General features: G+C 59.7%; 1 protein-coding gene across 10 annotated transcripts in view; it reads right to left on the reverse strand.

The window, feature by feature from the left end:
- Window positions 1-296: 296 nt before the first annotated feature.
- The window catches only part of RGS3 (regulator of G protein signaling 3), a 77,818-nt gene continuing 52,343 nt past the window's right edge, over window positions 297-25,771 (reverse strand). For 5 of the 10 annotated variants that reach the window (XM_074556113.1, XM_074556114.1, XM_074556115.1 and 2 more), the window contains 6 exons: window positions 11,193-11,837; window positions 7,028-7,101; window positions 3,291-3,392; window positions 2,388-2,449; window positions 1,612-1,778; window positions 297-1,522 (listed from right to left, as the gene is read on the reverse strand). In XM_074556113.1, the coding sequence (XP_074412214.1) occupies window positions 1,337-1,522; window positions 1,612-1,778; window positions 2,388-2,449; window positions 3,291-3,392; window positions 7,028-7,101; window positions 11,193-11,837 (1,236 nt within the window). In that variant the 3' untranslated portion in view covers window positions 297-1,336. Of the gene's footprint in view, window positions 1,523-1,611; window positions 1,779-2,387; window positions 2,450-3,290; window positions 3,393-3,471; window positions 4,200-5,906; window positions 6,234-6,568; window positions 6,590-7,027; window positions 7,102-11,192; window positions 11,838-18,080; window positions 18,235-18,317; window positions 18,445-25,771 lie in introns of those variants that run through there. The other 5 variants (XM_074556117.1, XM_074556118.1, XM_074556120.1 and 2 more) reach the window with 5 other exon arrangements.

Consider the following 25,771-nt stretch of genomic DNA (forward strand, 5'->3'; position numbering starts at 1 on the left):
CCAGAGGGACCTGGCGCTGCAGGAGATCACTGGTGTGTTTGGGCATTTCCCTGCTTTGTGCCCTGCTGTGTTTAACAGCAACCACTGGCCTTGGGAACGGTCTCACTTTGGGCAGAACTCTGCTCCTACACCCAGACCTGGCCTCAGGAGCATCTGGCAGCTGCTCCATCATGAAAAACAGCTCAGAAATTCATGGAATCAGATTTTCCCTTCTTTAGGCACACAGCAACAGGATTTTACACTCCTCAGCACTGGCTCCACCGGTGCTGACAAACACGGCACGAACAAAAGCCAGCTACAAGAAATGATATTCTCCTTTTATTTACCTATGACCATGACAATGTAGGTTTGTTTCTAGCTGCAGAGATGCTTTGCACTGTAAACTGGGAGGCAGGCAGTGCACCCTGCCCTGCCAGGGCCAGCAGGAACCCCTGCTTCCCAACACAGCATTGTTATCCAGAGTCAGGAGAGCGGCTGCTGCTCAGAGTTGCTTTTCTGCTTTTCTCCACCACCAAACCCTCCGTCGTCAGGGCATCAGTAATTGATATTTACACCAGGCTCCCCCAGCGGCCCGCTGCCAGGGAATGGGTCTGGCACACAAAACCTGCTACCTTACAAAATCTACACACCTGCAAAAAGAAAAAGGCATCCACTCCGCCGGAGACTCGGCCGTGACACACACAAATATTGCACTTGTAACTTGGGGACGGGGAGGACACGGGGCTTTCCTAGCACACAGCAACGTGTCCAGCTACAGGAGGGCAATAAATAAACCAGGGGTGAGGGCAGGAGGGGGTGCTTGGCACCCTCCAGCACGGGGCAAGGGCCCGGCTCTCGCTGCTCCAGGGGGACCCACCACGAGCCAAGGAAGCGCCGGGCTCCTGCCAGAGGCCCCAGGAGGGAAGGAGGAGGCCCACAGGGAAGCACAGCAGCATCCTGGGGCTGCTCCAGTTCACCAGGCTTTAATCCAGGACCACATCTGTGTCGGTGCTGCTGTCCCCTTGACAGAGCCCTGCACGAGATCCCCTCCTTGCCGAGCTGGGCTCACTCTCCACCTTCCAGCAACGCTCCTGGCTGGGGCAGGTGCTTCACAGTATCTTGTGGGAGCTTCCCTCCAGGCTAAATCCACGCCGGGGCCACCCCGAAGGCGTCGTACCAGCGATGGTGGGGCTGCAGCAGTGCCAGCCTGCCCGGCTCAGTTCCTTCAGCTGCCCCCTGTCCGTACAGCCTGGGGCACGAGCAGCACAGCGAGCTCCCACCAGCTCCTGGGAAGGCCTCCACTGCCCAATTCCATGTAAACACACAGCTCCCAGCCTGCCCCAGACAGTCCTTGGGCCTACAGCGGGGAGCTGCCCTTCTTCTGGTTGATTATGTCCAAGTAGAGGTCGGAGCGGAGGAAGCGGGGGTACGAGTCCTTCTCCATGAGCCCGTAAATCCTCTTCTGTGCCAGGTCGAAGCAGCTGCGGGTGATGTTCTGCAGGTTCTCCTTGGTGTGCTCCCGTGTGTACGAGTCCAGGTTGACCTGTGGGCAGAGGAACCAGGGTTGGTGAGCAGCTCCCCAGGCAGGCACCGTGCCAGGAGCCGCACACCAGCGTGGGAGCCAGCCCTCACCTCCTTGCAGGACTGGATGGCAATGTACTCAGCAAAGATCTTCTTGGCCTTGGACACCATCTTGGACTGGGATTTGATCTTCTTGAACTCCTCACAGGCCAGCCAGAACTCCAGATTCTCCTCGCTGAACTCGGTGCGCAGGAAGGCCCTGAAGGCAGCGAGCCCGTCTGTGGGAGAAGGGACACTGTTCTATCCCTGCTCACAGCCAGGGAGCAGCCCCACAGCAGCCTCAGCCCCACAGGAGCCTCAGCTCTGGCACAGCTGCAGCCCAAACCCCCTCCCTGCACTGCCCAAAAAGCCCCTTGTGCAAACAGGCAGCGATGGCACTGCCAGGGCAGCACAGCCCATCCAGGAGCTGGATCCACATCTCCAGCCTGGCTGCAGCACCCAGAGCAGAAGGGAGGCTGGGCTGGCGTGGGGACAGGGCCCCCGTGCCATGCCCTGGGCTGGGTGTAGGATGGGCTGTCCTCCCATGCTCAGATGTTCTAAAGCTGCTCCACGGTCCCTCAGCACAGCCCCAAACTGGGCACAGCCATGGATCCCTGCCCCCTCCTCCCCAAGCTGGGGCTGCACCCCGACCTGAAGCTCTCCCTGTCCCCAGGATCCCCCCTGGGCCAGGCAGGAGCAGGGGGGGGCACACAAGGGAGAGGTTAATTTGGCTTTGTGCATCCCCAAACACCGGAAGGGATTAAAGAGGAAATCCCAGCTTTATCCAGGCACGTGTCTGGATATTCCCCTGGCAGCAAACACAAGGGAAGGGATGGACACACACTCACATTTGTGCAGCAGCAGCTTCTCCAGGGAATCCCCCCATTTGAGGGCTTCCTCGGGAGTGGGCCTGTGGAGAGAGGACAGAGGTTGGCAAAGCTCAGCAGCAAAAGCTGCTTGTGCTGCCTGCTAAACATTTCCAGTGGATTAAAAGCCAGGCTGTGAGCCCAGCACAGCTGCTCCCAGCTCCCAGATCAGCTCCTGCTAAATGTTTCCAGAGGATAAAGCCACGCTGTGTGCCCGAGGGGCTGGCCCTGGCTCCCACCTTGGTACTGGACTGGCAGAGCAGCTGAAGGCAGAGCCAGGCTCTGCACAGGCAGCACCACCAAAAGGAAACCACTGCCTTTAGGCGGGCAGGAAGAAAATCCACCCCCAGAGGGTCTGTGCCACCAGCTGTGGCACTTGGGGTGTCTGAGGAAGAATTGAAGAAGCCCTGGGTGATGCAGAGTTGTGGAAAAGTGGGATTTCAGCTGCCCCATTCAGGCAGCCAGAGAAGCTGCCAGGAGCAAGAGCAGGGACGGCTTGTCTCCAGCTGCTGGAGCATCTCCAGAGCAAAGTGGTTTTTCAAACCATCCTCTGGCCAGTTAAAGTTCCATAGGCAGGCACTGGGAGAACGCTGCTGTCAGGTAAATTTCCAGCCCGAGCTGCTGCGGTGCCACTGTGCAGGCAGCGCCTCTCACCCTCCAACAGGAGATTTTCATCCAAAAAAAATATTTCAAATGTTCCTCCAGACACAAAAACTTTGTGCACAGCTTCCCCAAACGGGGTGAACGCAGCTTCCCTGGAGGTGAGGAGCTCCAGACCACAGCTTGTCCGCAAGTCTGCAAGGTCCCCAAACCCCAATGGTCCCCATCCCCACCGTCCCCATCCCCGCGCTCCCCGAGCCCGCACCGCCGGCTCGCAGCACCTACTTGAGCGATTTGAGCACTTTGTCCAGCTTGCCGGAGGGGTTGGCTCCGGGGGACTCGTTCCGCCGCCGAAAAATCCCCAGGCGGTTCTTCATGTCCTTGGCTCTAGGGAGAAGAGCGAGTGTGAGCGGAACGGGCGAGGGGACCCGCGGCTCCCTGCGGCCCCTCGCCCACCAGCACCTACTCCTTCATGGTGTGCCGGCGCTGCAGGCTGCCCGTGTGCGGCCGCTGCACCGCCAGCAGCATCTCGGCGTGGAACTCCAGCGGCTGCGGCTTGGACAGGTCGCGAAAGAAGGGCATGGCCGCGGGGATGGCAGCGGGGATGGCAGCGGGGATGGCAGCGGGGACGGCAGCGGGGACGCTGTGCCGGCCCGAGCCGCGCTCCTGCCGCGCTCCAGCGCGAACGGGAAGTGGGAGGGCGCAGCTCGGGGAGCTTTAAATGCGCCGTGGGGCGGCCCGGGAGTGCGAGAGAGTGAGTGAGTAAAGGCTGTGTCAGCCCCGCCGCTGGCTGGGACGGCTGTGCCGTTGCTGGGGAAACTTGAGGAAAGGTGGAAAAATCAGCGCCGAGGCGGATAGTGGGGCCTTTCAAGAGACGGCGGGGAAAAATAATCACGGCGAGGATTTACGAGGGTTATTTATAGAGCGCGGGGAAGGCAGCGGGGCCGGCGGCGGGGCGGAGCGGGCTGAGAGCACTGGGGACCTCGCTGCCCCGTGTGCCCCTGCGTGGGCACCCACACACGCACACCCCACGGTGTTCACACGGTGCGGTGCCAGCCCGTGCGGGACACGGCCTGGGGACATTTCCCTAAGGGGTGGCCGGGATTGGCAGCGCAGGGCATTGGGGCAAAGACACCCCGCTCTGTCACCCGCGCAGCTCCGGCATCCCTGCACAGACAGACTGAGGGACACAGGGCCGCGGGGTCGCGGTTGCCCCCGGGAGCTGCAGGCACACAAAGCTGTGCGGATTTCGGATTTTTGGGAAGCGCCGTGGGAAAAGGAGCCCCCCCCCCAGTCAGGAGCAGGGATGGGACGGGCGGTGCTGCCCCCGCGTGGCATCGCGCGGTCACTGCACCCGGACACCGCGGGGACCAAATACCCCCAAAACCCCAAAAATGCAGCAAGGACAATTCTAGCGCTTGGGCCTCGCTTCTCACTTCCTTTTCTGGCAGTCTTCTCCCAATGGCACTGATATGTCACTCGTTAAAAAACAAGTATATTGCTATCTTAATTACATGTGGCTGGAACGCTTATAACTAGAAAGAATTATAGCTTCCATCTGTGTTTTTAATTTCTTCCATTTAAAATACCTCTCCTCGATCTCATCATAAAGTGCTCATAGACAGTGTTTCACTGCTTGTGGGTATGATGTATTTATCAAAACTTAAGAGCATCAGTCTTTTCTCAACACACATGGACTCTGCCCCCTAAATCTGAAGCTCCTTATCTGACAACATCTCATCAGGCAAGCAGCTTCAGTTTTCACTTCTTGCTCTTTCTGATTCTGCAAATTTAACGTTACAGGATCTGCCACAGGTGGCACAGCAAGGATGCTCAGAGAAGCCACCTCTACCTGGCCAAGCCATGCCCAGGGACACGAGGGGGACAGGAGGGATTCAGGGCACGGATGCACCACCCCAGGTGATGTTCTCCAGACCCACAGCTCTCCCCAGTCCCAGGAGAGTAAAATAAAAGGTGCAACAACCCCAGGGCTCAGTCCAATGAGCCACAGAATGATTGTAGAGGGCAATCACTCCCCCCAGTCCCTGGTGGCGTCCATACCCTCAAGGACCCAGTTTCACTGCCTTCACACCCCCTGGGCTGTGATCCCAGCAGGACGCACGTCAGGCACCCGCTAATGTGGGAAAAGCAGATCCAAACACGGAGCCTCACGCTCCAAACCCCATCTGCCTCCCATCCCTGCGCCGCCAGCGCCGCCGGCAGCCGGGAAGCCGCCAGGACACGGGACCAGCCATCCACAGCCCCGAGCAGCGATCCCAGTTCAGCAGGGGCAGCAGCTCCCAGTTGTTCCCAGCAGTGCTCCCAGTTTAGCAGGGCAGCAGTGGGCACCTGGCAGGGCTGGCAGAGCACTGAACACCCCTTGTGTGACACCCCCACAGCACAACCCTCGGCACTGGGCCAGCTGGCACACACCAGGCAGGTGATCCTGGCCCCTGGGTGGATTTCCCAGCTGGAACACACCAGGCAGGTGATCCTGGCCCCTGGGTGGATTTCCCAGCTGGCACACACCAGGCAGGTGATCCTGGCCCCTGGGTGGATTTTCCAGCTGGAACACACCAGGCAAACACCTCCCAAAGAAGCTCCCCAACTTCCACATGCTGCTCCTCTTGCACACCCTTGCACAGAAGGGGTGGCACTGACCCAGGCTGTGACAGCCACGGGCAGCACAGCCCCCAGCTGCGGCCACACTGCACAATAAATGCCCCAGCAAAAGTAATTCCACAAAATAATTGCTGATTTCACCACGGAGTTGCCTCTATAAATCGATCTGCCCCAGAACCCCAGCATGACCACGAGGCCCAGCACCATCACCCCGCGCTGCTTCCAAACCATCCCCGGGGCAGCACACCCCCGTTCCTCGCAGGACGCTGGCTGTCCTACCTTTCCAGGTATTTTTCCGAGAAGTCCACCATGGCGTGGCACATGGAGGCCGGCAGCGAGTGCCGGGAGAGGAGCAGTGCGGACCGCGGCCCCCGCCCCATAAATAGTCCCGGGGCCGGCGGGGACGGGCGGCGCAGCCAATGGCGCTGCCAGCGCTCCCCGGAGCATCCCCCGAGCATCCCCCGCCGCTCAAGGTGAGCGGAGCCCTCTCCTGACCGGGGGGGCCCAGCCTCCCCCCGCGGCCGCGGGGACGTCCCTGCTCCAAGGGCTTTGCTTTCATTTCCAGCGCTGGGAGGGGGGGAAATAATAAAAAGAGCCAAAAATAGGCGGCAGCGCTGCGGCAGCGCGGGCCCACAGTGCCGCTCGCTGGCACAGCGGCGTGCGCAGCCCCCTCGCAGCCCGAGCACGTGTGGCTGCTCCGTTTGCCCGGCACAGGGCGCGGGGTGATTGAGCAGGGAGCAGGGCAGCGGGCACACGTGGCACGGGGCACGGGGCACCCCCGGCACCGGGAGTTCCCTCCCGCACATCCTCACCCGGATTCGCTCCCGCACATCCTCACCCGTGCCTCTGCCCCCCGCAGCTGCAGCTGCGTTTGAGGGCAGCAAAGGCCACGGCTGCCTTGTCCTTGCTCGCACCCACATTTTGGCACCCCGAAGCCTTACCGGGGGCAGCAGAGAGCTGCCGGTGTCCCTGGGGGTCCCCGCGGTCCCCGCTCCCACCGCGCTGCCGCGGATGTGCGGCGAGGGCTGAGCCTGACCCTCCCCATCCCACCTCCCCATTCCCCTCCCGGCATGGGGCCAGCGGGAAGGAGGCCCCCAGCTCAGATTTCAGCGTTTCCATGTCCTCTCCCTGAACCCGGGCACGCTGCTTTTCCCCAGAGCCGGTGTCCTCGCCCTGCCTGGGCTCGGTGGGATTTGGGCTCCCGGCTGGGCTGGGCAGTGCCCCCAGCACACCCCGCACCCTCCCTGGAAACAATTCCATCTGAACTGAGACCCCAGTGTGTGGCTTTGCTGCTGGAAAAAGTCAGGGGGGAGACAGGGATCCTGAGGGCTCCAGCAGGGCGAGGCTGAGGTGTCTGACCCCACAAACAGCCCTGGTGCCACCCCCAGTGTGACACTTACAGGCTCTTGCTGCGTTTCTTGCGGGAGGTCTCGTCCCCTTCGTCACAGCTGCACTCGGGGTCTGCTCCACTCAGCTGGGGGAACAGAAGAACAGTGTCTGTCATCACACCAGGACGTGCCCACAGTGTCACTCTGTGTCACCAGCCAGCAGGGCCAGCATGCCCACAGCACCCACCCAGACCCACAGCACCCACAGGGCCCCTTCCCCAGGATGGCAGTGACACAGGACAAGCTCCTGACACAGGAACCTCCCTGCCCTCGCTCATCCTCTGCCATCTTCAGCTCATGATGCTCCTGGAGCATCCAAGGAGACCCCAGGGCCACAGCCCAGGTACCCTCCAGGTTCAAGGTGCTGACACTGGAACCTCCTACAGGGAGGACATTCAATCCCCACTCCTGATGCTCCTACTCCTGAGTGGGCACAGGGATTTTGCCACTGCCCACAGAGCCCCCCAGAACCAGGCTGGGCACCCAAAATCAATCAGGAGTTTCCAGCAGTCCCCAGGCAGGACAAATTAGAGCAGTTCACTTATAATTGAATCACACCATTGCAGTTTACAAGTCTGCTCTCTGACTGCTGCTCCAGGGCAGCCTGGACAAACCAGGGGGATCTGGGATGTGCCATGAGCTCAGGGCAGCACCAGCAGAGCCACAAAGGCTGGCACCAGGCGGGGAGACCCCCGGGATCACCATGGCCTGGGGGCTTCAGCATTCCATCCATCCCTGCACGCTGCAGATGCTCACAGCCAGCCCCAAATCCCGACCCTGCTTCCCGACCCCCGGGGGGAACCATGTTGGGGCAACTGGGATGTACTGGGAATGAGTGAGGTCCTCCTGAGGGCAACTGGGATGTACTGGGAATGAGTGAGGTCCTCCTGAGGGCAACTGTAACCATACTGGGGAAACTGGGGTGACTGGGAATGAGCATGCTGGGGGCAACTGGGATGTACTGGGAGTGTCTGTAACCAAACTGGAGGGGACAACACTTGGAACAGCTGGGACCATATTGGGGGCAACTTGGAGCAACTGGGAGTGACTGTGTCTATACTGGGAGCCACTGAGATCATACTGGCATTGAGTGGGACTGTACTAGTGGTAGTGACTGGGTGCAACTGGGATGACACTGAGGGGGACTGGGATCCTACAGGGAGTGACCAGGAGCATGCTGAGGGCAGTTTGGACCATGTTGGGGAAAACTGGGATATACTGGGAGCAACTGGAACTGCACTGATGGTGACTCTGAGTAGCTGTGGGCAACTGGAATCATGCTGGAAGCAACTGGGAGGAAGTGGGAGTGACTGGGAGCATGCTGGGGGCAACTGGGATATACTGAGTGAGACTGGGGGTCACTGGGATCATACTGGGAGTGACTGGAAGCAGGGCAATGGCCTGGGCTGGGTGATGCGGGGCCTCAGGGAGCGCAGGGAGCACTGTGACACTGCAGGGCCTGATGGAACCAAGGGGACATGGTGGCACTCGGGGCCCGCCCTGGCCGTAGGGTGTTTCAGAGCCCCGGGGGCTGTGTGTCCCTGCCGGGCACTTTCCAGGCTCATCCCCCGCGGCCGGGCCGTGGGAACCCAGCGCTCAGCCCCGCAGCCCCGGGCCCGGGGTTCCGGACATTTCCTTCCATTCTGGCCCCGCTTTCCGGAGTTTATCGGCCCGAACAATGCGGCCCCGGCCGCTGCGGCCCCGGCAGACGGGCTGGCCGCGCCTTCCTGCCATTGTCCGCACAGGCTCCGGCCTCGGGGACAAAAGGCAGCGGCAGAGCTCTCCCGAGGAGCCCCAGGCTCCCCACCGTGCCCGTAAAACATCCAGCTCCAAACCCCACCGCGGGAAGGGGGGACGGGGAGGCACAGCGGGCACGATGGGGTTAAAAGAGGCCGTGGGATGAGCCCCTCTGACACACTTCCAGATGGGAAAATAACCAAGGCTGATGGAGGTGATGGCCCTGCAGCAAGGCCCTGCAGCTGGGTGCAGGTGTTGCCAGTGTTTGATAGCTTGGTGGGGAATTCCCTGTGGGAATTGTGCATCAGTGTCCTGCTCCAAAAAGCTGGGAGGTTTCATTGAACTAATCAAGGGCACAGAGCAATGAAAGTGTTCCCAAAGTGTAGGCAGGGGCTGCAATCCCACAGTGGCTCAGCCCCGTGTCTGCCTTCCCTGACTGCTGCACTCCCTCCACAGGCAGCTGGAGAGGCAGAGCAAGGGGAACAGTGGGAGCACGGCGGGAATGGGGCAGTGGGAACAGGAATAGGGCAATGGGAACAGGGCAGTGAGAATGGGGCAGTGGGAATGGGGCAGTGGGAATGGGGTAGTGGGAACAGAGCAGTGGGAATGGGGTAGTGGGAACAGGGGAATGGGAGCAGGACAGTGGGAATGGGGCAGGGGGAATAGGGCAATGGGAATGGGGTGGTGGAAGCAGAGCAGTGGGAATAAGACAATGAGAGCAGGGCAGTGGGATCAGAGCAGTGAGAACAGAGCAGTGGGAATGGGGCAGTGTGAGCAGGGTGATGTGAGCAGGGAGCAGGGCAGCAGGAACAGGCAGGGATGCCTAGAAGAACACATGGGCAGGGATTTAGGCTCCAGGCAGCCAGAGCTCCTGCAAGGAGGTGCAGCCACCACACTGCCCTCTCCGCCAGCACAGGCTGCCATTCCCTGCCCCAAAAATCCCAGTCTAATGTGCACCTTCAGAACAGTTTAACGCAGGAGGAGCTCTGTTCACCTCTCGGGAAAACATCTCCCCAGGTGAGAGCAGGAAGAACAGAGGGCGCTCCCCGGGGCAGGGACACACAGCCCACCCGGCTCGGGCAGTGCTGCAGGGATGCAGGATTGCAGGGATGCAGAGATGCAGGATTGCAGGGATGCAGGGATGCAGGGATGCAGGATTGCAGGGATGCAGAGATGCAGGATTGCAGGGATGCAGGGATGCAGGGTTTCAGGGCTGCAGGCTCGGGGCTGCACACACAGCGGCACTGTGAGCTCTCCTTCAGGGCACCGCTCACGGGACGCTCCCAGCCGGCGCTGGCGCTGTCGCTGTCGCTGTCACCGCTCCCTCGCACGTGTGACAGGCAGCGACCGCGTCCCTGACACAAGGGTGGCTTTTCTTTATCGGGGATAGGGCGGGTCTGAACCCTCCATCTCCTCCCGCACACAATTAATTGTTGGCCTCAGTCTCCAGGAAAATTTGGACTCCCCTGCAGGCAGCAGTCCCATCCCTGCAGTCTGTAGCCCTGGGAAGGGCTCTCACCAGCTGAGCCCAAAAATTCCTCCAGGAAACAGCATCAGGGTGGCTTTTCAAGCAGCGTGGCAGGAAAAGGGTTAACCCAGCCTGGGTTTAACCCCAGGATCTGTAGCAGCCTCTCCTGCCAAGGAGCCATTGCTCTGGAGCAGAATGTGCCTCTGCAAGGTGCTCCCAAGCAGCAGGGATGGTCCTGAGCTGTAAACGAGGTCCTGAGCTGGGAGCACACCCTGAGCACTGCACTGCAGCCTGTGCTGAGCACCAGAGCCCCGAGCAGCACCCAGAGCTGGGGATGGAGCAGAGCAGGGTTTGGGGCCACTCCCAGAACCCTGCCAGTGCCACCTGGGGAGGATGGGGACAGCAGCACTGCCATGAATGGTCTCTGCACTGGCAGCTCATTCCTGCACCATGCAGCCAGGGCCAGCTCTGCTCTGGGGGCTCAGGAGCACCCCAGACCCTGGGACTGCACAGGCCAGTCCTGGGCAGAGCTGCCTCAGCACGGCCTCTGCTGCTCCTCCTGCAGCACAGGGGGTCACACATCCCTGCTGAGCACAGCTGCTCCACGAGATGGACCCACAGTGGCCAAAGCCCTGCAGAAGGCTGCTGGGGCAGAGGGTCCCACTGCTCCTGCACCCCCTGCACACTGGGGACTGTCACCAGGGACTCTCCCAGTGCATTCCCAGATCCCCAGGGACACTCAGCCACCAGCATCCCAGCAGACAGCGCTGCCCAGGCCAGGGGTGCAGCAGCGGCAGTGCCACCCGTGGCCCCAGCACGCTGCTGTGTGTGCCATGCCTGGGTGCTGGCACCTCCAGAGCTGCTGCCAGGGGCAGGGACCCTCAGAAGGGAGCTTTGCCATGGCCATTGAGACAGGGCCCATATGGCAGGACACCTCCAGCCCAGGAGCTGTCCCTGCACCACGTCTCGTACCTTCCTGTGGCCCGAGAAGAGCATGGTCAGCTGGTGGATGGAGCCGCCGTTCTTGACCAGCTCCTTCTTGAGGGTCCTGGGGGAGGGCAGGGCCCAGCGTGCGGCGGTGCCCTGGCTGTCGGGGCAGTGCAGGGTGGTGTCGGAGGTGAAGCAGTGGCCCTTGCTCTCCTGCAGGAGGCTGCCCTCGCTGTGCGTGCGGCGCCGCAGCGAGCCCTGCACGCTCAGGGTGTAGCCGGCCTGCCCGCCCGTCTCGATCATGCTGCTGCGCTTCAGCTCGTTCCTCTCCAGGTACTGCTCGTCGCTGTCCTCCTCGTCCTCCTCGTCCTCCTCGTCCTCATCTTCCTCCTCATCCTCCTCCTCGTCCTCGCCGTCCGTGGCGCCGCCCGTGCCCGCGGCGCTCTGGCTGAAGGTGCTGTCCAGCCGCAGCTCGGGGATCACAAAGGCGGGCAGGGGGCCGGGCTGTTCCTCTCCCTTTGCCGTGGCCACCGGCTGCTTCTCCGCCGGGAGAGGAGCCTGGGTGGCCCCCAGAGCGTCCCAGGGCTCGGCCAGAGCCGCCGCCTTGGCAGCCAGAGGGGCATCACCCACTGCTGCCTTCCCATCCTCCGAGGGCATCTGCCCCGGCTTCTCGGCGTCCGTCTCCAGCATCTGCCAGAGGAGAAGATAGAGAAGGATGAAACCAGAAGCACCCCAAATCCCCAGATCTCTCTGGCACCTTCCTGAGGAGCCTTTCACCTCCTCACACCCCACCTACAAGGCTGGCACCGATTTGTACAACGCTAGCAGTGCTCTGGTGGGGTGGGATGGCATCGTCCCCAGGTGGTGCCAAGTCACCCATTGCTGTCAGCAGCCAGCCCTGCTCCCGAGCCCTGGAACACCAGGTCCCCCGGCTGGCAGGAGCGGGATGGTGGCACTCAGCTCCCACTGAGGGGATTCTGAGGAATCCCAGGGCACCAGCTGGGCTCCAGCCACAGAGGCAGAGCCGTGGCAGCATCCTCACCCCGATGTTTGCTGGAGCTGCTGCCCTGCCGGGATCCCCCAGGGCTGCAGAGAAACCCAGCAGCTCCTCGGCAGCTCTGGCCCCTCCTGCACCGCGTTATCATCAAAGGCCGAGGGGAAGCGCCGGGCTCTGCCCATCCCTGCCTTGCCCCAGCTCAGCCCGAGCTCTGGGCTACAAAACCACAGCCGCTCCTGCCAGCCCCTGCCGGGGTTTGTGCCTTTGGGGATGGGTTTTTCAGGTCTCTTTGCCTTTTGGAGAAGGCCTGAGCAAGCTCTGTCCTTTCAAAGGGAAAAGCCCAAGGGAAAGAAGCTCCAAGGTTGTTTTTGTGAGCAGGGGGAGCCTCTGATGAGCCCTCCCTTGCCAGAGCAGGGTCCTGTGTGATTTTTGTGTCTAAGCCAAAGGGGCAAAACCAGCCCAGCAAGGGAAAAAAGACCAAAGGAGAGAAAATCCTCTCTTTAAGAAGCAATTCCCTCCTTCACAGGTCCTGGGGCAGGGACTATTCCACAGGACCACCCCCAGCTAACAAATCACCCAGAAAAGAAGTCGTATCCCCAGCTGAGATCCACGCATTTTCACAAACCCAGTGACACCAGCAAGTTGGAGCTAACAAAGACAGCCCTGACTTCAGCTTCAAAAGGAGCAGCAGCCCAGGAGTCAGCCCACCCAGCCACACATCCCTTTGGGAAGAGGCACACACAGAATGGACAGAGGCTCCATCCCCGTGGAGGTCCCAGCCTGTGACAGCACCCCAGGGAGAGCCACCCTGCAGGGGACACCCCTCATCCCCCAGAGCACAGAGGGGATATCCAGGACATCCCCAGCAGCTGTGTGCAGATGTTGGGCTGCAGAACTGCTGTCACCTCCAGGAAACACCAGGGGTGGGGGGTGTAAGCCCCCTGTGCACAGAGGGGACAGCACAGACACCCCCCAGCCTGAGCTCAGGGGGCAAAGAGCTGGGCAGGTTTCCAGGAAGATGCTGGAGCTCAGTGCCACAGCCCACACGTGTCCAGCTGTGCCCTGTCCTGGTCTATCACACCCAAAGGGTCCCTGTGGCACCTGTAGCACAGAGAGCAGCAGCTCTGTCCCACCCAACCTGGCTCACCCAGCAGTGATTCAGCATCACCTGAACTCCCCCAGAGAGTCAGAACACAAATTCAGAGACCACGTTGTGCTTGGTTCCTTCATGGCATCACTCTACAGCTGGATTTGGTGTCAGGCACAAAGCAAATGCTCCCTCACCCACCCTTGGGGTGAAATTACACATTAATTCCCTGTAAGAAGGGAATGTTCCAGCCCTGCCCTGCCAGGCTGCCCATTTGCACCAGAGCTGCCTCAATGATGCTGCTGATGTTTTATTTGTCTTGCAATCACTGTCATCATTATCTCATGAAATAATTAGAGGAAAAACCCACACAGCCCTGGAGTCAGTGCCCACAAAGCCCTCCCCCAACACTGCCTCCCTGCCCAGTCCTGCTCACAGTGCTGGGTGCCTGCATCTGATAAGGTCCTAGAAGGAAATGAACAGGCTCCTTTAAAATGAGAGACATTTGGGGATTAAATTAAATCCTTGCACTAATTCAATCAGAGCCTCTGCTGCTCTTCTCTGGCATGGAGGGGATGAGCAGCAGCCTCACCATGAGCCAGGGTCGGTTCCATCTCGGGCTGAGAGCATCACCAGGGCTGTGAAATGCTGTCTGCACAGGGCTGAGCTCTGCTCAGCATCACCTGGGCTTGGGAGAGGCAGCAATGCCATCACTGCCAGCCCACGGAGCTGCTCCTGGCTGGGACTGCATCAGCACCAGAGATTTCATCAGCTCTTCATCAGCCAAGGCCACCTTGCTGCCCAAAGCTGATTGAGACCTCAGGAATGGGGATGTGACCAGGTTACACAAGCTCACCAGGATGGTTTGGGTTGAAAGGGACCTAAAACCCATCTTAGCCCACCCCCTTCCATGGGGTTCACTGTCCCAGGCTGCTCCAAGCCACAGCCAACCTGGCCTTGGGCACTGCCAGGGATCCAGGGGCAGCCACAGCTGCTCTGGGTACCCTGTGCCAGGAATTCCTCCCAAGTGTCCCATCCATCCCTGCCTTCTGGCAGTGGAAGCCATTCCCTGTGTCCTGGCACTCCAGCCCCTTGCCCAAATTCCCTCCCCAGCTCTCCTGGAGCCCTTTAGGCCCTGGAGCCACTGAGCAGCTTCTCCAGTACCTGAGGGGGGCTGGCACCTTCTCACCCCTTCATGTGGCCCAGGGGCTGCTGGAGGAGCAGCAGTGGAGGCAGAGCTGGTGCTGTCTGAGGGAGCTGCTGTCCTTCCACTCTCCCCAAACATCCCCTGTTCTCACTGCAGCAGCTCAGGAGCCAGCAGCCAACATCTGGATTTCTCCATTCCCAATGCCTTGGTCTCACTGCTCTCAGCATCTGGCTGTCCCTGAGGTCCATGTGCAGATTTCCCTTTTTTCACCACCTGCATCCTCCTCTGCACCCAACAAAGTGGTTTTGCCATTCCCAGCCTCTGGGTTTCCCTGTCTGCATCAGGGCAGGGCTGAGGGGATTTACTCCATCCTCCCTGGAGCGTCTCACACTTCACTCCTCCAGTTTCTGTCTCAGACTCAGAGGCCAAGGCAGCATTTCCTGAGAAGGGGAAGAGAAAGCAGAAGCAAGAGCTGCCTCCAAAGCCCAGGATGGCTCTCTGAGGTCATTTTAGGGAAGGAGGATGAGAGGACTGAGACCAGAGAAACAGCAAGAGAGTTCCTGAGAATTATCTCCTCATTGAGCAAATATCAACACACTCCAAAAAAAAGGCAACACTGCCCTGCCTGCTCCAACATCCTCAAACCTTGCACCTGTTACCCACTCCCTGGGTTCTCTTTGCCATCAAGGATCACTCACTATCTCAAAAATTAGGGTTTTTTTCAAGTTTTTAAAGTTTTCTTAAAACCAAGGCCAGGCAGAAGAACTGCAAACCCTCTGCTCCTTGGTCTGTACTTCAAACTCAGGTTTTTCTGAGCTGCTGCTCACATCCAGGACTGTTCCAGCTCACCAGCAGAGAAAATTTCAATAAGTGCCATCACAACCTTGACTTCTCCAGCATTTCTTTTAATAATGTGGCCTTGCTGGTGGCCCACGGCTGGGCTTCCAGCTGGGGAAACCCCAACCACAGAGACAGCACACTGAGAGCTGGAGCCTGCCCTGCCCTTGCCCTGGTGCTGCTGCCAGCTCTCCCACTGCCAGAAGTGCTGGCACAGGTGGCATTGCCTGGAATCCCCAGCAAGGGGAGGTCAGGGATTTTTGGGTTTTGAGGCTTTCAGCTTCTCATTTCAAAGTCTCTGCTCCTCTCAGTCATGGAGCCACTGTGGCTCAAGGAATGCCTGGCCACAGGGATATTTAATTGAGCCTTTCCTGGCTCCTGATGGGGATGCTCAGGTTTTCTCTTTCTTTTGTGGAGGCAAAACCCAGCTCAGAGAGCTGCTCTGCACCCAGGTACCTCCTCAGCCAAAAGCAGGGATTGGGAAAAGCAGGGAAGTCCCTGCAGCTGTTGGACATGGATGTAGCAGGAGAGCAAGGGATGTGCTGCTCCAGCTGTGCTCTCACCAGGAGGGTGGATGGACCTCCTGGGACTCTGCAGGAGGAGCCAATCTTGTGGCTGTCCCCAACCATGGCAGCTCCATCCTCCCTGTGTCCCTCTCTGGCTCCTGCTGCCCTTCAAGGACCTTTGCTCTGAGATGCCTCACCTGTCCCCAGAAGCTTTAACTCCATGGGAATGAGACCAAGGTTATTTTGGGAGAGATGCAGACAGCAGTGGGTTCCCTGTGCTGGAACTCCACACCAGCTGGATTGCAGCTGATGCAAAAAAGAGCACCCACATCATCCAGGAAAACCAATCTTTCCAAAGTAGATCTTTCCTAAAGCAGAAGGAAAATATTTTACAATTTGGGTTCTTAGCATGGGACAAACTGTGCCCAGATCCACCAAATTGGAAACTTCTGTGAAAGGCCATTGAGCAGGTCAGGATTTAAAAGTGACTTCTAAGAACCAAGGAAGCTCCCAGCTACAGGGAGCAGCATCTGAAGCACACACGGGGCTGAGGGGAAGAAAGCAAAGCCAGAAATGCAAAGCAGAACTACCAAAACTTGAGAAAGTCTTCATGGCAGTCATTGTGAAAGTGCTCACAAGGAACATTCCCCGAGCTGTGCTCCTCACCCAGCGAGGCCGGCCAGAGCCCAGGGCTCGCTGCTCAGCCGGGTTTTCTACCCTCGCCCTGCTTCATTACTGCACAATGAATAATTGATCCCGGGCAATTAGCGGAACAGCAAAAGGGCGCGGGTGTCTGAGCCCGAGCAGCAATGCCTGCGGCAGGGCAGGGAGGGTGGAGGCGCAGATGGGAGATGGGGGGGGATGTTTGTACCGCGAAGCCTGGCAGGAGAAGCCCTCGGGGGGGAAGCACGGGGGGATCCCTGCCTGTAGGAGCGTCGGGACAGGCGGAGACGAGAGATCTCTGGAGCCAGGTCTGGAACTTGGGGTTTATTGCAAAGGGCCCGGGTGCAGGGCCCTGCTGGGAGCTGCCAAACACAGCTCAGAGCAGGAATGAGAGAAGAGAGGGGGAGAGAGGATGAGAGGGTGAGAGAGTGAGAGGGCAAGAGAGCAAAAGCGTAATAGAGCAAGTTTCCTGTTACAATACAATAAATCTTCTTCTGTGTTGAATATTCTGATTCTCACTAACCAATCTAGTATAAGATACAAATCCTATAGCATTTACACACAGCCTATAAGAATCATTACATTACCATACTCTGTTACATTTTAAACCCTAAAAACTCCTCTTTGGGCCCCTTCTGCCAAGCTGTAGGGTCTGCTCTGAGCCTTGGGCCTGTCTGCAAGCAGAGGGTGTTGTTCCATCGAAAGGGGATTACCTTCAGCTGGCCACACCATTGTTTTCCAGTTGTTCAGTATTAAGGTATCTCAAAGCTTGCTGTCAGTTCATAGTTTTGCTTATAGTTTCCATATTCTCAAAATATTTTGCCAAACAATCATATTAGAAGACTTTCCTGTTTCATCTTCCCCAACACCTGCCCAAATCCCGATCCCCATCCCTGCATTCCCGGGGGTCTCTGCTCACAGGGCTCTGCCCAGCCCCAGCCCTGCGGCCCCGGAGCGCAGCGGGAAGCGGAGCCCACCCGAGGGCAACGGCTCCATGCCCGGGGAGAGGAGCTCGGCTGCAGGCTCGGCTCGCACCCCGCATCTCGGTGTCAGCACCTGCTCACGGTGCCAGCCCCAACTCGAGACCGACCCTCCCCACGCCGCCACCAGGGGCTCGGCACCGCCCCGAGCTGCCAGCCCCGACCCGCAGCTGCCCCGCAGCCCCAGCTCCGCATCCCAGCCCATCCATCCCCAGCGAGACTCCGAGCATGCCACGGCTGCAATTCCAGCCTGAACCTGCTGGTTGGTCCCCAGTGCCAGTCCAGAGACGGTATCTAAAGGCTGCAAAAGTCCCGGAGCAGAAAATCCACATTGTGGGCACATTGCAATGCTGATCCCACAGTAAGAGCCAGCTGGTGCCGACGGCACAGGCGAGCACAGCCCAAATTTTAGGGGAAACCTCAAAACATCCCCGCAGTACAAATGCCCGTTCGCTCTCCCTGGATGCCCCTTGCCAACCCTCAAGCCCAGCCTGGTGGCAGATGAGCCGTGCAGGAGCCACAGTTCCCCAGGAGAGAGCGGGGCAGGGAGCGGAGCTTGGATCCCCAAGGACACCAGCGCTCCTGGCACCCCGTGCGGCTCCCTCAGCCTGAGCCGGGTCCTGCCCAGCCCCGGCTCCGGCCCTCAGCTGCATCCTTGGCTTATAACACCTACCACCCGCGGCCCCTGAGCTGCATCCTGGGCTTGTAGCACCTACCAACCGCGGCCCCCGAGCTGCATCCCCCGGGCCGGGCGAGCGGCTCCTCCGCCGGCTGCAGCCCCCATGTGCCCGCGGCGGCGCTCGGCTGCTGCTGCTGGCTCCGGCTCTGCCCCGCTGTTATTAATGGCCGTGTCAAGCGGCGGCTGAAACCGCCCCAGCCTCCCCCAGACGCGGCTCACTCGTGCCCCCCGTGCTATTTCTGGCTCTGCCGGCTGTCCCCGGAGGTGCTGGTACCTGCTGACAGCAGCGCACGGCCGCTGTGCCCTGAGGAAGGGCCATGCATCACCCTCTGCTCCTCCTGCCCTGTCCTGCCCCCGGCGACACCGAGCAGAGATCCCGGTGCTTCCTGCTTAAGGAAATTCTGCTGCAAGTTCGCTGATCGTGGGGTTTTTTTCCCAGACTGTTTCTGTGGCAAAGTGACGGCTCGGGAGTGGGGGATGCTCTGCAATGGGGAGCTCTGCCCTTGGCATCTCAACCTCTGTGAGCAGCTCGATCCCAACAGGCAGGGACAGGGAGAGTAAACAGGCAGGATGGTGGATGGTGGATGATGTCCATCCAGGGGACAGCCCACAGTGACCATCTGCCCCCTCCCCTCTGCTCCTGCAAGGCCAGGGCCTCTCGTGGCACCCCCAATGCACACCGGGCTGGGGACCCGATCCAAGTCTGGGCATTTCTCCTGCTGGGATCCCACTTCACTGACTGAGACAGTCAAGTGTTCTAATGGTTCCAGAGAGCCGAGTGAGGGCTGTGTGCACAGCCACTCCCAGACACATGCTGGTTTTATCTGCCCCACAGCCACCCCTCACTGGCAGGTCCTCACCGCTTCCTGCCCAGGGAAATTCTGCTGCAAGTTCGCTGTTCGTGGGGGTTTTTTTCCCAGACTGTTTCTGTGGCAAAGTGACGGCTCGGGAGTGGGGGATGCTCTGCAATGGGGAACTCTGCCCTTGGCATCTCAACCTGTGTGAGCAGCTCGATCCACATGGGCAGGTACAGGGAGAATAAACAGGCAGGATGGTGGATGATGGATGGTGTCCATCCAGGGCACAGCCCATGTGTGACGATCTGCCCCCCCCTCTGCTCCTACAAGGCCAGTCCCTCTCGTGCCACCCCCATGCACACGGGCTGGGAACCCGACCCCAGGCTGGGCATTCCACCTCACTGACAGAGACAGGCAGGTGTCCTGATGGTTCCAGTGAGAGCACAGCGAGGGCTGTGTGCACAGCCACTCCCAGACACGGGCTGGTTTTATCTGCCCCACAGCCACCCCTCGCTGCTGCAGTGACAGCCTGAGCTCAGCTCTGCTCCAGCCGGACCTTGGGCACACACACGTCCCCTGCTCAGCCAGCTGCAGCCACATGAATGCTCCTGGGATGAGCAGGACTGTGCTGCCTCCTCTGCCTCACAGGCAGCCACAGCTTTGCAGTGGCACAGGAAATGTGGAAGCTCCCTGGTGTCACTGGACACAGAGCTGAGCTCAGCTACACGTGGTCACCATGGACAGCAGTGACTTGGCACAGCCACCCCCACAGCTGTGCCCAGCTCCCATCCTGCCTGCACTGCTGAAGGGAGCTGGGCCAGGGGGGGGTTTGTGCCTGTTCCCTCTCTGAGGCCACCTGGCTGGCTGCAGGTGTGTGGGACACAGGATGTCACCACACTGGGGGGTCTGGATGTCCCTGAGACTTTGAGCACCCCAGTCCCCAGGGCTTCTCAGTGAGAAATGACACAGCCACCAGCCCAGCCTGCCCACACCCACTGCTCTGTGCCCATTGTGAGGGGGAAACAGCTCCTGAGCAGGCTCCAGCTGCTGCCTGCAGCCTCATCACTGCAGGGCAGGTGCCGGGGGACCCAGAGCTGTGAGATGATGTCTGGGTCATAAATATCCCTGGCAGTAAAAATCCTGAGTGGTGGGGAAGGGGGAGGAAGGAGCAGATCCTGTCACTGCCATCAGCCCACAGAATCCTTTCCCTTCGGTGCTGCTCAGCTGGGGAATCTGCAGCTCTGTGGGCAGGGCAGAGCTCTGTCCCCTGGGCAGGATGAGGGGGAGTGACAACCAGAGCCTGGTGCATTCAGCCATAGCAGATCCACTGGGAAGGACTCACCCCAACACCACGTACACAGGACCACGAGGCTGGGGCTGGAAGCTGTTCCTGTGCTAGCAGAGACCACTGGAAGGAAACGTCCACCAGGAGGAGAGGACCTGGCAGAGCCGCTTTGCTGTGACTGCCTCCAACAGGACCATGGCCAGAGCCACACACAGGAGGGAGGAATCCCAAATGGTCCCAAACCCTACACTGGTGGCTCCAAAGGCACACACAGCCCTCCTGCAATGCTGCTGGCAGGCCTTGCCCTGCTGCTGCATGGGAAGGTGCTCGTTCAGGGCAGGACACCAAGCCTGGTGGAGGGCCAGGGTGCCACAGGGACAGGATGAAGCTGTGCCTACCAGTCCCACACCACTCTGGGCATCACCACCCAAAGCCCCCTGGAATTTTGAATAAATCCTTTAACTCTGCAGAGATATCAGGGTTTGGATAACTTTTGCATGAAGTTATTTCAACTTGGCTTCAGAGGCTGCGCAGTCACACACTCACAGTACTCTGCCATGCTGGGGGGGAAGAGATGGACCAGCCACCCGAGGCAGGAGGGGTTTGGGCACAGGCAGGAGATGTTTGGGCACAGAAGAACAGGGCTCCAGCCTGGCAGGCTGCAAGAAGCACTTGCAGCACCTCCATTAAATCACAGCAGCGCTGGCTCAGAGCACTCAGCTCTGCCCACCCTTGCAGATGATCTCACCCTGCTCAGGCGCCGCTGCTGCCAGCACTTCCCCCTTCCCAGCCCTTCTGGGGATGGCCAGGAGCAGCCCTTCAGGGTTTAACACTGCCTCTGGCCATGATGGAAGCGCTGGCAGCTGCTCCTGCCCGGCTCCCTCCAGCCTTGTGCTGCTGCTAGGGGTGAGGGGGTGAGGGCTGGCAGGGAGAGATCTGCTCCAGAAACCTCTGGGAGAGGGGACAGCTCTGCCCTGCTCATGGCTCAGGAGCACAGCCAAGCAAAGGAACGATCCCAGGGGAGCTGTGGCTCTGGGCCCCTCTGCTCCCCTCCTCCTGCCCCTGCCTCGGACACTGGGAGTCCCTCAGTGCCACCAGAATGCCACCAGGGCTGGCAGCGAGGCCAGGGGAGACAGGGTGCAGTGACCCAGGGCTCAGGGGAGGTGACAAACAGATCAGCACCCAGCCCAGCATCCCATCCAACCCACAGGCACAGCCCAGCTCCCTGGGGCCTTGGGACGTGTCCTTGCTATGGAGGCTGGAAGCCAACTGATGTGCAGCTGCTCAGCCTGGAGAAGAGAAGGTTCAGGGGAGAACTTAGAGCCCCTTCCTGTGTTTAAAGGGGTTCCAGGAGAGCTGGAGAGGGACTTTGGACAAGGGCCTGAAGTGACAGGACAAAGGGAATGGCCTTAAGCTGAAGGATGGCAGGGTTAGGTCAGATATTAGGAAAAAATTCTTTACTATAGAGGTGGGCAGGCCCAGGCACAGCTGTGGCTGCCCCTGGATCCCTGGCAGTGCCCAAGGCCAGGCTGGATACTGGGGCTGGGAGTAACCTGGGATAGTGGAAGGTGTCTCTGTCCCTGGCAGAGGGGTAGAACGGGACGATTTTAAAGGTTCCTTCCAACCCAAACCAGTCTGTAGCTCCATGACTGTTCAAGGAGGGACAGCTTCCTCCAGATTTTAAGTGGACAGAGCTGCACTGGAGCCTGACTCAGAGAGGAAGAGCATCTCTGGTCCCACAGCCTCACAGATCCATGGAGCCTTTGGCTGTCCTCAGCAATGAGTTTCCCCAGTCCAGGATGAGAGCTGCTGGTGGAACAGTGGAACACGACTTTGTTTTGGTTTTGTGACCTGGCTGCATGTGCTGCCAGCTGATGCTTTATCCCTCACTGGGGCAGAATCACCCTCAAGGTTTCTCCCTTCTTTGAGCCTCCTGACAGCACAGTTAGGGGCTTGGAGGGTATGGCCAGGTTCAGGTTGGCCCTCCAGATGCTGCTGTGCTGTGCTCAGCCTTGGCCAGCCTCTCGTGTTGGTGTGTGGCAGGAAAGGCTCTGGTGAAGCTCCAGGCTTCCTGCACCCTTAGCCATGTCCTGCCCCACAGCAGCAGATGAGCAGAACCCTCTGGAGCAGATGGCACCCATGGGGCAGCAGGTTTCCAGCCCAAAATGGCAAGACTTTGGCCAGAAACAAAATCAGAAGGTACCAAATCCTCCCCTCCTTCCCCATCAAAGAGCTGATCACACTCTGGTTAAACTGCTCAGAGACACAGGGAGGAACGGGGCTGTCCACAGCCTTGTGCCCAAATGTTTGTCACAGCCACCCCAGAGCCTGGTGCTGGACTGTGCACTGAGGGCCAGGAGATGCCCCAGTGCAAGGAGAAGGGATTTACTGGGACAGGGGGTGCCAAGGAGCAGGGATTGTGGGGGGACAGCAAGGTGGGTGCCTGGGGTGCTCGGGATGAGGAGGAGGAGGCAGGGGGTGGGACAGGAGAGGGGTGACCCCCACTGAAGCAGCTGCAGGTGCCCTCCCAGCCCTGGTTTCAATCAGCCCTCCATCACACACTGTTTGCTTTTGCCGACAGCTCATTTACTCGCACTTGTCAAGCACGTTGTAAATAAGTGAGAGAAACAGCCCTGCCCTTCCTGAGCAAGGCACGGCCAGGAAGGGGCCGGTCCCCCCGCCGCTCATTCCCAGCACCGGAGCCAGCGCTGCCAGAAGGGGCCGGGTCATCCACGCTGCTCCCAGCAGGGCTGGGAAAGCGCTGAGCATCCACCACCGCCCTCGGGAAACAAGGGGAGCACCCGTCCTGGACTCCCAAAGTCCACGCCACCGAGTGTCCGTAATTATTTAGCTTAAGGATAATCTGCATCTCTCAGATACAGCCAGCCATCATCTCCGAGGTAATCTCAGGTCACGGAGCCAGAAGGGAAGAGTAATCAGCCGTTCTGAGTGTGGAAGACACAAAGAAACAAGCAGTGAGAATCAGACGGTGGCAGCAGGTCTGTCACACACAGGGGTTGTGCCGTGTGTGGAGCTTTTCCATCACACACAGAGGGGGTTGTGCTGTGTGTGGAGCTTTTCCCTGGCAGCCACAGCAGCTGGAGCAGTCCCAGCCCAGTGCCTGCCCTGTCCCTGCTCTCTGCATTTGCCCTCTCTCCCTTCAGCCAGGCTGAATTTGCCCCGCTGGTGCAGCAATGTGAGGGGAGCCCAGCACTGATGGTCAGCACCGGAGCTGGGGTTGGCTCAGTCAAAGCACAAAGCTGCTCCTCTCTAATCACATTGCCGAGGCTGTGGTTCCTGGCAGCCCCAGCCAGCCTCCAGGCTCCTCACAGCCCCAGAGGGGAAGGTTTGCTCCAAGATGGGGATGTGTTTTAGAGGGACTTGCTCAGCACAGTCACAGGGCAGGGGCAGCATCCCAGAGCAGACCTGGGCACAAGGATGAGAGGGGGAAGGCTCTGCAGGTGCAGAAAATACCCACAGGGTAATTCCTGAGCTGCTGCAGGTGCCTGGGTGGGTTTGCAGCTCAGCGGAGTTCAGCCAAGTCTTACAGTGGCAGCAGAGCCCCATTTGCAGCACATCCCTGACACTGACATCTGACACTGGGGACAGACAGCTGGACCACAACAACAGCCTCGCTGTCCCCAGAGCTCCTCCCGCCCTGACTCTGGCAGGAAAAGCCCACTGGGAGCAGGGCTGGGCTATCACAGCTGCATCCCTCATGGATGTCTCTTCCTCCATCTCCAGAAGAAGATGCTGCATTTGCTCAAGTCCCCCAGCAGAATCCAACAGCTTTGCTCCAAAAGCAGCTCTGAGAGCAGCAGTGCCAACACAGCCCCTGCAGGGCTCATCCTCCTGGCCTGACACCATCCTCCCTGGGGACACTGCCAGGGGCACCGCCAGAGGCACTGACAGCTCTGCAGAGCCTGGCCCTGAGCCACCTTCCCGCCCTTAGTGCTGCCCTGCCCAGGAGAGCTCAGGGGGGCCTTGAAAAATAGAAGGCACCACCCAAAGCCCCAAATCTGCCTGATATCTGCACAGCTTGAAGGTTGTAGCCATGGAGGCTCCTGAGGAGCTGCTCTGTGCTCGGACAGTGTCCTTTTTCCTGGCTCCAGCACACGGCTGGCACATGGCACAGCTCTGCTGGCACCAAGGCTGTGCTGGCCCTTCATCCCCACCCAACAGCAAAGCCCACATCCCCTTGGCCAGACTGTGGCCACAGCAAAATGAGCTGCCTCTTGCTGAGCTGCAACAGTTTTGAAGGCTTTGCAAATCAGATTCATGGCCAGGCTGATATTTCCAGCTTAATTTGTCTGTTCACAGAGCACAGACACTGGGTTTTTTCCCTAAATAACCATAGTATCAAATCACTGGTAAGCCAAGCTAATGGATCAGTTCTCCCTTGCAAGAAGCAGCTGATTTTCCCAGCTCCTGCCTCACACTGCTCTGGCATCCCCAGAGAGGTCTGGACACAGCCCCAGCTGCAGCTCTCCCAGGTCAGGCTCCTGCCCAGCCCCGTGTGCCCACCCTGCCCCAAGCACCCTCCCTGTCTCCTCAGGATCTCCTTCCTGCATTTCACTGCTCCTTTTTTCATTTTACACCAGGTTTGCTTTAAAATTGCATCCTGGGCTCTTCACACCTTGCTGGGATGGAAATGATGCTATAAACTCAATTTACAGTGCCTGGTAGTTGCTGTCACACTCCTTTTCTTCCTCCTGGCCCCACACCCCAGCAGTGGGATTTCCATCAGCTTTGGCAAGCCAAGACAAACCCCCCTTTGTCACGACTTTGGAGGGCCCATGATGGCTCTCCACAGCACCCAAAGTACACCCTCTTGGCTACTGAGGCACAGAAAAGCTTTTGAAAGAGATGCGATGTCCTCTGGAGCACTTTTTCACCTGTCCTGTGGCCAGGCTCCTTCTAGAGCTGAGAGCAGAGGCTGCAGCCCCACGCCTGTCATGAGCTGGGGAGGACAAACAGCCCCATGCCCTGAAAGCCCCAGAGCCCAGAACTCCTGCCATGACAGAGTCCCATCGAGATGTCCCTTTGAGACACTCAGATTGGAAATGTCCCTGCACAGCTCCACCCTGGATGGTCCCCAGCCCGTGGCAGGATCACAGCCAGCCCAGCACAGAGCTGCAATCAGTGGGTTCCAGCAGTGCTCCGTGCCCGGGTAGTGCCAGCCGGGTGCCCAGGGCCAGCAGAGGTGGCCGAGCTGTCACATGTGTGCATCAGTGGCCCGGGGCCGCCCGCAGAACGGGAGCTTGGGCTGGTAACGAGGTTCTCAGGCTTTGTACGCTGCTGTTGCTATTTTAGTCCGCCTGAAACGTGCAGCAAAAGGAATCCGGAGGCTGTGTCTCCTGCGGAGCTGTTTGTGCTGACCCACTTTGGGAGCCTGCGGAGCCGCAGCCACAGCGCTGGGAGCGGGGCCGGGCAGCGCAGGCCGGGCTGGGCCGGGCCGCGGCTGCGGGAGGAGCCACCGGCCTGGGCCTGAGGGGACAGGGACCCACACGGGGACAGAGACCCGCCCTGGGCCTGCAGGGGACAGACACCAACACGGGGAGGGGACAGGCACCCACCCACACGGGGACAGCCACCCGCCCTGGGCCTGCAGGGGACAGGCACCCACACGGGGACAGCACCAACACG

Source organism: Zonotrichia albicollis, chromosome 21, assembly GCF_047830755.1.
Source record: "Zonotrichia albicollis isolate bZonAlb1 chromosome 21, bZonAlb1.hap1, whole genome shotgun sequence".
Classification (NCBI taxonomy): Eukaryota; Metazoa; Chordata; class Aves; order Passeriformes; family Passerellidae; genus Zonotrichia; species Zonotrichia albicollis.